Below are 12233 nucleotides of genomic sequence, written 5' to 3'. Positions count from 1 at the left end.
TCTGTGTTCTGGGAGCCTTCCTGTTTTCCATTCTGTGCAACAGTGAGTGCCCGTGGTTGGGCTGAGTAAGGGGGGGGGGAAGACAGTGGGGAAGAAAGGGGGTGGAATAGGTCAGGGGGAAGGAATGTGGGAGTGAGGGGAGGAGGATGGAGAAGATAGGGGAATCATGGGGGGAAGTGGGATCCCGGCATGCAGTGTCCCTTCAGCAGCAGCTGGGGCTCCCCCATTAAGCAGACCCATTGAACCCTCACCCTGACAAGCCCTACCCCCTTCAACTGGACCTCTCTGATGAGCCCCCAACCCACTGATCCCCAACCAGCTGCACTTGGACCCTCTCCCCCAGCACCCAGATCCCCCACAACCAGACCTACTCCCCCCCAAGCCCCAACCACCTTCATCTGGATCCCCTGCAGAACCCCATTGCCCCTGCACCTGGAACCCACCAACGAGCCTCTGTGCATCCAGATCTCCCACTGAGCTGCTCACACCCAGATTGCCCCACCCAGAAACCTCTCACCTGACACCTGGATTCCCCCAAACTAAGCCCCTCCACACTTGGATCCTGCTGGGTTGAGCCTGCCCACCCACAGCTGGCGCAGAGGGGCAGGGCCCTGGGGCATTTCTGGGGCAGGCCCACCCCTTGCACTGTGTCAAGAGTCAGGTGCAGCCTCACTGCCGAGTCTCTGTACCGGGGAAGTGGCGGCTTCAGGGTGATCTCTCACCTCAATACAGCCAGTGGCCTGTGCTCCCCACTGCCATATTGGAGCCACATTTGTTTATTGACAAATAAAATGTGCATAATTTTAAAATACTGTGTGCATAATTCCCTCAGAAGTAAGAAATTAATCAGCTGACGTGCCTGGGAACGTATCACTATTTGTGATTAACAGAACCCCCATCAAAGATCTTATTCTTTACCTACACCTGTGGTCTCCAACCTTCTTTACGCCCAAGATCACTTTTTGAATTTAAGGGCAACTCAGGATCTACCCAGCCACTTCCCCAAAGCCCTGCCCCGCTCACTCCATCCTCCGCTCTCTAAATTGCTCGCTCTCCCCCAACCTCACTGACTTTCACTGGGTTTGGGCAGGGGGTTGGGGCTGAGGGGTTCACAGAGTGAGAGGGGGCTCTGGGTTGAGCCTGAAGCAGCAGGTTGGGGTGCAGGAGGGGGTAAAGGGTGCAGGCTCTGGGAGGGAATTTGGGTGCAGGAGGGGGCTCTGGGCTGGGGCAGAGTGTTGCAGTGCAGGAGGGGGTTTGGGGTGCTGACTCCAGAAGGAGGCTCAGGGCTGGGGTGCAGGAGGGGGTATGAGGTGCTGGTTCCTGGAGGGGGTTCAGGGATGGAGGTTGGGGTGCAGCGTCCCACTGGGCAGCGCTTACCTCCAGTGGCTCCTGGTTGGCGGTGGGTGCACTGAGGCTAAGGCAGGCTCCCTGCCTACCCCGGCCCCACACTGCTCACAGAAAGGGTCAATGTGCCCCTGGTGTGAGGACAGCAGGGGACACGTGGCTCTGTGCGCTGCCCCTCTCTGCAAGCACTGCCCCGCAGCTCTCCCGGCTTGCGGGCCGAAGCAACACGAGGGAGACCCCTGACCCCCACCCCCGAGGCTGCAGTGGCCGCTTCCAGGAGCAGCGTGGGGCGGGGTAAGCAGGGAGCCACACTGCACTGCTGCCAGAGATCGCAATCGACTGGGAGATCCTCTACGATCGACGAGTCGATCACAATCAACCAGTTGGTGACCAATGACCTATACTAACAAAGCTATTTAAATGGCTCCAGGATCCTTTGTGTTGCTTTTAGTTAATTAAAAAAGAAAAGACCTGCAAGACCAAACTACCATGTGTGATCATACCAAATTTTTTTTTTTTTTTCCACAAGCCTCTAGACAGCAGATGCTAGGTGCAAGTCTGCACAAAGATCTGGTCCTGAGAGGTGTGGTGTACCAGCAATTCTGTCTGAAGTTAATGGAATTTGAAAGTACTCAGCATCTTGCAGTACTGGGCCAAAAAGCTGGACATACAAACAAGAGAGCACTGCCTATTTCTTAGGCCTTAGTAGAAGTCTGTGCATATGCAGGGCCTTCTCTTCCACCTATAAATGCATACCTGAAGTCCATTTTCTGAATGGCCAGAAAGAAAGGTACACAAAATCAGTGTCTTGGACTGAGGGACAGACTTACAGGTATTTAGGTGCCTAAAGATACATCTTGGGACCTACCGGGATTTTCAATCAGATTTTCATAGAATTTTAAGCCCTAATGGGCATTAGACGCATAGGCACTTTTGAAAATTCCACCAGGTACTATACCTGCATCTTTAGGTACCTAAACACCATTAAAAATTTAGTCCTGAGTAGATGATGGAAGAAGGGGATGTGTGTGTGCAAGCACGCAGTGACCAGCCAATATTTTTAACAATGGCCAGATCCACATGACGAACAGCTAAAAGATAGAGAGCTGATTTGTATATCTGGTGACACACCGATTCTTCCTTTCCTCAAGGTAAAAAAAATAAAAATACATAGATGACTCCTACTCAGTTGAATGTCATCTCCTCTAGGACTGTAGTAATTAACTAGATATTTCACTTAATCCAGTAGCATGCTAAATCTCCCAAAAATATATTTAAAAGATTATTCTAAACATTGACTGGTTTACAATAGCAAAATTAGTTAACATTTGTATTAAGTTTCACTGAACTATTCCCAAAGATAGTGATAACACATATTGGCTGCTAAATTGGAGCAACATCAATTTTAGGAAGATTAATTTAGCAGAATGTTAACACAAACAAAGGTTTCAGTAAAAGAAAAATTCTACTGTGATGTCCCAAGTCTATCCCATGATAAAATCCAATCACTGTCTTAGTTATCTAGTAGTGCTCTGTACTGATGGTTAGAAAACCTAGGCTAGACCTCCTAATCTCAAGCTCCTGGGGTTTCAGACATGCCAGGCCTGGGGAAAGAAAATCATTTTGGATTAATTTTAAAGCAGGTGTTACAGTATATCCCTCTGGTGATAAAGGAGTCTGCAGTGTTTTCCAATGAGATTTAAAATCTGGCTCATCTTCCCCCCCCGCACTCTTCTTCATTCAAATTATCACTGCTTTTGACAGCTCTGGGGCTAGCAGGGATTAGGAGTGCTGCCAAGGCAGCATTCTCAACCTGGGAGTAAGGACAGGACGTCCCTTGCGTTGCTCTTAACAGGAACTGAGCAGCACTACTCATACGTCCAAGGGGAGTCGGTCCTGTCTAGTTCTTCTCTGATGGTGAATACTACATGGGGGCTGACGGATGGGAAGCATAAATAATGCAGAACAAATGGACAAGAACCTTAGGGGTACAAACGGCTTTTTCCTGACCTCTTCCTCACCAAAATCAGACAAGCGAAGTAAAATATGATCAGCATGCTGAATGATGCATCATTTCTGATTAGGTAAGAGTATTCAGTGCCTACCAATCGTGGTTCTCCTTTGATTTAGCAGTTATTGTTTACTGGCTTGACAAAATATCTGTTTATGACAGTATGGAGAAAAAGTTTTCCTGAAAAAAGATTTCTATAAAGATGAAGAAGGCAATGAAGGCAGAGCTCTGGAGATGAAGAAATTTCATAGCAGTTAATAACTAGCTGGGATGCTGCTGCTGAAGAGATGACAGCTCTTCAATATTGTGTTGGCATTGGGGAGTAAATGAAATCCATATGTGGACATTACAGAATAAAATCAGAGTTGAGGCTTATGGGATCAAGTGGTCCTTTCTAAAGCATAGCAATATATATCAAAATGTACTAACCTGTTTGTGAAGATATCCTTCTCTTCTTGGAACTTGGTTTAAACACAAAGCAGCCCTAGAGGGTAGCAAGCAAAATGTGAACTTCAGAGTGAGTTTCCATTTCATCAGAATTTTTGAGGTGTACAGGAAACAAGCAGAAAAAGACAAATATCCCAATGTTCCAATAAAACAACATTTGGTAATTCTGAATTGGCCTTTCAATGTTTTAAGGACATTATGATTCTGTGATTCCAGATGGACTAATTTCTCCATTGCTGTGCTTTCACTTCTTCTTTCAAGCTGGAAACCTATGGAAAGTAGTGTCCCCTACTTTGTTCTTTCCAGAGCCCAAAGCATCATCTCTGAACTTTGGGCTGGAGTTTTCTACCTTTCCATGGGTTTTTAACTCCATCTACCAACCAATGTGTTGTGACAAAAAATATGATTAAACAGTAATTGATAAAGTGAAGAAATGAAAACAAATCAATTGATTCATGGAAGGAAGAGCTACTGTAATTAACACTTTAAAAACAAACAAAGATACTGAGACTAAGCAGCAAATTAATTATACTGTATAGAAAGAAGAGTATGATGCAAAATTCAGATATTGAAATCAGACAGAAATCAACAACCATGGGCAAATGTGAATTGCTAATATGAAGGTTAAAGATTAATTTTTCTTCAGTGGCACTGTTGAGATGAAAGAGACTGGAATATTTTTTATTAAGTTATCAAAACATTTTACACCTATGACATATCTCTAAGAATTCTTCCAATTTTAGGGGACATACTTTGTTCACTGAAGTATATACTTTGACAGTAACTACAAATCTAATAATATAAAAACACTATTAGTAAAATAATGCAAACAAATCACAGACAGCTAGACAGAACACCTGGCATGGAAATCAAATGGAAAACATTCTGCGCTGTCTTTTACAGTAATTGTCTGTTCGCTGCCAGTGGATATACTAAATTTCCCATTAGTATTTACTAATCTCCGATTGGTCACTATAGAGTTTTATTAGCTTTAGGAGAATATTTTAAAGATTTATCAGTTTTGACTTTGAATGATGATATTTACGTGGGCACAATCCAGCAGATCTTACTCCTGTGAACAATCCCATTGAGTTTAAGACTACTCATGTGAATGAAGGATGAAGGAGCAGACCAATATATCAGTATTATATACAGTGACTAAAATATTATATGTATTTATATTTAGGGCCTTGTGTATTTATGTGTCATACAAATTTGCAGTCATAGAACTTGCAGCAGATTCTATCCCTTGCTGCAGAATTGTGCTCCAAAATCCAAGATGTAATTTTTAAAAATTATGCCCTGGTCTACTCTAGGACTTTTAGGTCAAATTTAGCAGCATTAAATCGATGTAAACCTGCACCCGTCCACACGATGAAGCCCTTTATTTCGACTTAAAGGGCTCTTAAAAATCGATTTTCTTACTCCACTCCTGACAAGTGGATTAGCGCTTAAATCGGCCTTGCCGGCTCGAATTTGGGGTACTGTGGACACAATTCAACGGTATTGGCCTCCGCGAGCTATCCCAGAGTGCTCCATTGTGACCGCTCTGGACAGCACTCTCAACTCAGATGCACTGGCCAGGTAGACAGGAAAAGAACCGCGAACTTTTGAATCTCATTTCCTGTTTGGCCAGCGTGGCAAGCTGCAGGTGACCATGCAGAGCTCATCAGCACAGGTGACCATGATGGAGTCCCAGAATCGCAAAAGAGCTCCAGCATGGACCGAACGGGAGGTACGGGATCTGATCGCTGTTTGGGGAGAGGAATCCGTGCTATCAGAACTCCGTTCCAGTTTTCGAAATGCCAAAACCTTTGTCAAAATCTCCCAGGGCATGAAGGACAGAGGCCATAACAGGGACCCAAAGCAGTGCCGCGTGAAACTGAAGGAGCTGAGGCAAGCCTACCAGAAAACCAGAGAGGCGAACGGCTGCTCCGGGTCAGAGCCCCAAACATGCCGCTTCTATGATGAACTGCATGCCATTTTAGGGGGTTCAGCCACCACTACCCCAGCCGTGTTGTTTGACTCCTTCAATGGAGATGGAGGCAATACGGAAGCAGGTTTTGGGGACGAAGAAGAAGATGATGACGATGAGGTTGTAGATAGCTCACAGCAAGCAAGCGGAGAAACCGGTTTTCCCAACAGCCAGGAACTGTTTCTCACCCTGGACCTGGAGCCAGTACCCCCCGAACCCACCCAAGGCTGCCTCCTGGACCCAGCAGGTGGAGAAGGGACCTCTGGTGAGTGTACCTTTTAAAATACTATACATGGTTTAAAAGCAAGCATGTGAAAGGATTACTTTGCCCTGGCATTCGCGGTTCTCCTAGATGTACTCCCAAAGCCTTTGCAAAAGGTTTCTGGGGAGGGCAGCCTTATTGCGTCCTTCATGGTAGGACACTTTACCACTCCAGGCCAGTAACACGTACTCGGGAATCATTGTAGAACAAAGCATTGCAGTGTATGTTTGCTGGCATTCAAACAACATCCGTTCTTTATCTCTCTGTGTTATCCTCAGGAGAGTGAGATATAATTCATGGTCACCTGGTTGAAATAGAGTGCTTTTCTTCAGGGGACACTCAGAGGAGCCCATTCCTGCTGGGCTGTTTGCCTGTGGCTAAACAGAAATGTTCCCCGCTGTTAGCCACAGGGAGGGGGGAAGGTTGAGGGGGTAGCCACGCGGTGGGGGGAGGCAAAATGCGACCTTGTAACGAAAGCACATGTGCTATGTATATAATGTTAACAGCAAGGTTTACCCTGAAAGAGTGTAGCCACTGTTTTATAAAATGTGTCTTTTTAAATACCGCTGTCCCTTTTTTTTTCTCCACCAGCTGCATGTGTTTCAATGATCACAGGATCTTCTCCTTCCCAGAGGCTAGTGAAGCTTAGAAAGAAAAAAAAACGCACTCACGATGACATGTTCTCCGAGCTCATGCTGTCCTCCCACACTGACAGAGCACAGACGAATGCATGGAGGCAAATAATGTCAGAGTGCAGGAAAGCACAAAATGACCGGGAGAAGAGGTGGAGGGCTGAAGAGAGTAAGTGGCGGGCTGAAGACAGGGCTGAAGCTCAAATGTGGCGGCAGCGTGATGAGAGGAGGCAGGATTCAATGCTGAGGCTGTTGGAGGACCAAACCAGTATGCTCCAGTGTATGGCTGAGCTGCAGCAAAGGCAGCTGGAGCACAGACTGCCACGACAGCCCCTGTGTAACCAACCGCCCTCCTCCCCAAGTTCCATAGCCTCCACACCCAGACGCCCAAGAACGCGGTGGCGGGGCCTCCGGCCAACCAGCCACTCCACCACAGAGGACTGCCCAAAAAAAAGAAGGCTGTCATTCAATAAATTTTAAAGTTGTAAGCTTTTAAACTGCTGTGCTTAAAGTGCTGTGTGGCATTTTCCTTCCCTCCTCCGCCACCCCTCCTGGGCTACCTTGGTAGTCATCCCCCTATTTGTGTGATGAATGAATAAAGAATGCATGAATGTGAAGCAACAATGACTTTATTGCCTCTGCAAGCGGTGATTGAAGGGAGGAGGGGCGGGTGGTTAGCTTACAGGGAAGTAGAGTGAACCAAGGGGCGGGGGGTTTCATCAAGGAGAAACAAACAGAACTTTCACACCGTAGCCTGGCCAGTCATGAAACTGGTTTTCAAAGCTTCTCTGATGCGTACCGCGCCCTCCTGTGCTCTTCTAACCGCCCTGGTGTCTGGCTGCACGTAACCAGCAGCCAGGCGATTTGCTTCAACCTCCCACCCCGCCATAAACATCTCCCCCTTACTCTCACAGATATTGTGGAGCACACAGCAAGCAGTAATAACAGTGGGAATATTGGTTTCGCTGAGGTCTAAGCGAGTCAGTAAACTGCGCCAGCGCGCCTTTAAACGTCCAAATGCACATTCTACCACCATTCTGCACTTGCTCAGCCTGTAGTTGAACAGCTCCTGACTACTGTCCAGGCTGCCTGTGTACGGCTTCATGAGCCATGGCATTAAGGGGTAGGCTGGGTCCCCAAGGATACATAGAGGCATTTCAACATCCCCAACAGTTATTTTCTGGTCTGGGAATAAAGTCCCTTCCTGCAGCTTTTGAAACAGACCAGAGTTCCTGAAGATGCGAGCGTCATGTACCTTTCCCGGCCATCCCACGTTGATGTTGGTGAAACATCCCTTGTGATCCACCAGAGCTTGCAGCACTATCGAAAAGTACCCCTTGCGGTTTATGTACTCGGCAGCTTGGTGCTCCGGTGCTAAGATAGGGATATGGGTTCCGTCTATAGCCCCACCACAGTTAGGGAATCCCATTGCAGCAAAGCCATCCACTATGACCTGCACATTTCCCAGGGTCACTACCCTTGATATCAGCAGATCTTTGATTGCGTGGGCTACTTGCATCACAGCAGCCCCCACAGTAGATTTGCCCACTCCAAATTGATTCCCAACTGACCGGTAGCTGTCTGGCATTGCAAGCTTCCACAGGGCTATTGCCACTCGCTTCTCAACTGTGAGGGCTGCTCTCATCTTGGTATTCATGCGCCTCAGGGCAGGGGAAAGCAAGTCACAAAGTTCCATGAAAGTGCCCTTAAGCATGCAAAAGTTTCGCAGCCACTGGGAATCGTCCCAGACCTGCAACACTATGCGGTCCCACCAGTCTGTGCTTGTTTCCCGAGCCCAGAATCGGCGTTCCACAGCATGAACCTGCCCCATTAGCACCATGATGCATGCATTGGCAGGGCCCATGCTTTCAGAGAAATCTGTGTCCATGTCCTGATCACTCACATGACCGCGCTGACGTCGCCTCCTCGCCCGGTATCGCTTTGCCAGGTTCTGGTGCTGCATATACTGCTGGATAATGCGTGTGGTGTTTAATGTGCTCCTAATTGCCAAAGTGAGCTGAGCGGCCTCCATGCTTGCCTTGGTATGGCGTCCGCACAGAAAAAAGGCGCGGAACAATTGTCTGCTGTTGCTCTGACGGAGGGAGGGGCGACTGACAACACGGCTTACAGGGTTGGCTTCAGGGAGCTAAAATCAACAAAGGGGGTGTCTTTACATCAAGGAGTATTTCAGGCAGGACTTCACGGAGGGTTCCAATAAGAAATGGTGCACCTAAGTTATTGTTCTTATTGGAACAAGGAGGTTAGCCTGGCCTCTGATTGATACATGGCTAGATTTACCTCGCTGCACCTTCTCTGTGAGTGACTGCAGTGTGACCTAGACGAATGAGTCCCCTAGACAGGGGAGGAGGCAAATGAGTACAAAACAAATCTGGTCTATTTCTTGTTTTGATCCACTCCATCTATCTTTTACATCTTTGGCTGGCAGCAGACAGTGCAGAAGGACTGCATGCCATCCACATCTCATGGCTGCTCGGCAGAAGATGGTACAGTACGACTGCTAGCCATCCTCATCTTTTGCCTGCCCGGCAGAAGATGGTACAGTACGACTGCTAGCAATCCGTATCGCCTGCCTGCTCACCATAAGACGGTTCAATAGGACTGACTGCAGGACTAAAGAGAATGACCTGGTCAAGTCACTCCAAATTTAGTCCCTGCGCCCATGTCTGTCCAGGCGCTCCCAGCCGACGTGGCCAGGAGCACCTCGGACATGACGATGACGGCTACCAGTCGTACTGTACCGTCTGCTGCCACAAGGCAAGGGGTTGCTGCTACTGTGTAGCAATGCCGTACCGCGTCTGCCAGCACCCAGGAGACATAGGGTGACGGTTACCTGAGTGGGCTCCATGCTTGCCGTGGTATGGCGTCTGCACAGGTAACTCAGGAAAAAAGGCGCGAAACGACTGTCTGCCCTTGCTTTCACGGAGGGAGGGAGGGAACGGGGGCCTGATGATATGTACCCAGAACCACCCGCGACAATGTTTTAGCCCCATCAGGCATTGGGATCTCAACCCAGAATTCCAATGGGCAGCGGAGACTGCGGGAACTGTGGGATAGCTATGCACAGTGCAATGCTCCGGAAGTCAACTCTAGCCTCGGTACTGTGGAAGCACTCCGCCGAGTTAATGCACTTAATGCACTTAGAGCATTTTCTGTGGGGACACACACACTCGAATATATAAAACCGATTTCTAAAAAACCGACTTCTATAAATTCAACCTTATTCCGTAGTGTAGACATACCCTATGTTTCTAGCCCAACATTGTGAAGACAACCTTGAAAACGTGTATTCAATGTTGTCTTCCTGCGTCTACAGAAAACCTGAAACAACAGTTCTGCTCCATTTGTCTCACTGAGTTAACTCCAAAACCTAAAGATGGCATTTAAATGTCAATACTACTAACTATTACACTGTTGATCACTGTAGCAGAAAAAATATACAACAGAACAAATCATCAACAAGGCTCAGGTAGTAAACCACAAAGACACAAATACTAAGTACTAACTCATCTTGCTTCCTAAAACTACATTCTTTATAAAAAATGATAGAAGCTTTTTAAAATACAAAGAATTCATCAGTATAACTAAAACCTTGCTTTACCACAAAAGAAAAACTCATGGGTGTGGAGGGATCTATGAAGACTCCCAGAATCTAGATCTGAAAACAATTCCTCTCTCACCCCCATTTCTTCACACTTCTTCTCTCAAGAAGTGACATAGAACACAACAGGAAACAATGCAGATACTTTAAGACAAAATGAAAGCAGGTAAAGCATGTCTCAGAGTAGAGTAAAGAAAAAATACAAAACCTGAAGCTTTCATTCATAGATTATAAAAGACACAGGCTCTGCCTATAGCTGGAAAATAATTTTAAAAAGTTTCCCGCTATGGCTAATACTTAGGGCCCTACCAAATTCACGGCCATGAAAAATGCATCATGGACCATGAAATCTAGTCTTCCCCCCATGAAATCTGGTCTTTTGTGTGCTTTTACGCTATACTATACCAATTTCACAGGCAAGACCAGAGTTTCTCAGATTGGGGGTCCTGACCCAAAAGGGAGTTGCAGGGGGTCACAAGGTTATTTTACAGGGATCGTGGTATTGCCACCCTCACATCTATGCTGCCTTCAGAGCTGGGCGGCTGGAGAGTGGCCGCTGTTGGCCAGGCGCCCAGCTCTGAAGGCAGCAGCGTTTTGAAGTGCGAGTGTGGTCGTGCATGAGTGCTGGGAGAGAGCTCTCCCAGTGCTCCTGGTAATCCTCTTCCACAAGGGGATACCCAGTGTTCGGAGCCTATCCACACTAGCACTTTAAAGTGCTCAGACTTGCTGCGCTCAGGGGAGTGATTTTTCACACCCCTGAGCCAGCAAGTTAGAGTGCTATAAAATGTACGTGTAGACAAGCTCTTAGAAGCTGATTTGTCTAATTACTACAACACCCTGGTGTGGACATTCTGAAATCAGAGTGCCTTATATTGATTAAGCTAAATCAATTTAAGGTACTCAAAAAGATTTAATAAAAATAAAAAAATTTAAGTCTAGAAGGGACCATCATGATTATCTAGTCTGACCTCCTGAATGCCACAGAGTTTCACACAGTAATTCCTGTGCAAAATTCTACAGCTTGTGTTATGCAAGAAATGAGACTAAATGATCATTGTGATTTAAGAGTATCCACACCATGAAGATACACAGATTTAACCAAACTGGATGCAGACTTTCCTTTACTGGCAGAAATAGGGCCTGAGTCTTCTCTCACTGGTACTGGTGTAAATCACCATCCATTAAATTCTGTGAAGTTACACTGACATAAAATTGATGCAAGCAAACGAATAATGAGGTTCACAGGCTATCTTGAAAAGGGTACATAAAGACAGAAATTCAATCACACGACATCTCAATAATTTCACAGTGATCATTAAAAGTAAAAAACCCTGGAATTTGTTGATAAGGCAGCAGAACCCACCCTATTAACACATGGAATTTCCTCCTCATATTTATAGATTTAAGATACATTTACAAATCACCCGTGTAAAGGAACTCAGGGGAATAGCCTCAACAAAGCTGTGTGCAGCAGTCATGGGCTTCTTATTCCCTCTGTAACACTGGGTAAGAGACAAAGTAACAAAAAAGTAGGAAAAAAATAGCCTTTTGCCCTGATGAAAACTGACTAACAGTGGGGCGCCTCAAGATTATATTAAACAACATTGGACGTGGTACAGATTTATTAATGAGCCAGAACATGGGATTCAGCAATGAGATGGCACAATTTGAAGGTAAAATAATTTATGTTAGTCAAGGGCAGAGAGATCTCTGAGGAGCATCAGAGGTACCACATCAACATGTGAATGTACAGGGTGACAAAAGTGGTTCAACATCAATAAATGTAAAATAACTATTCACACATCTTAATTAATTCCTTCTACTCAGCAGAGGGACTTGGGGCGTCACTGTAGACATCTCAATAAAGACCTCTGCTTAATGTGCAGCAGTGGTCAAAAAAGCAAACTAGATGTTGGGATGCATATGGAATGGGATGGAGAATA

The 12233-nt window shown here is 46.3% G+C and overlaps 1 protein-coding gene across 4 annotated transcripts in view; it reads right to left on the bottom strand.

Moving 5' to 3' along the window:
• Window positions 1–12233, bottom strand: part of ORC3 (origin recognition complex subunit 3) — a 78600-nt gene that overhangs the window by 59639 nt on the left and 6728 nt on the right. For all 4 annotated transcript variants that reach the window (XM_073336635.2, XM_073336633.2, XM_073336634.2 and 1 more), the window contains exon 2: window positions 3785–3839. In XM_073336635.2, coding sequence (XP_073192736.1) covers window positions 3785–3839 — 55 coding nt within the window. The remainder of the gene's footprint in view (window positions 1–3784; window positions 3840–12233) is intronic.

This window comes from Lepidochelys kempii, chromosome 3 (genome assembly GCF_965140285.1).
Source record: "Lepidochelys kempii isolate rLepKem1 chromosome 3, rLepKem1.hap1, whole genome shotgun sequence".
Classification (NCBI taxonomy): Eukaryota; Metazoa; Chordata; order Testudines; family Cheloniidae; genus Lepidochelys; species Lepidochelys kempii.
The sequence above is the reverse complement of the archived record's forward strand: the minus strand, read 5'-3'. Positions and strand labels throughout refer to the sequence as shown.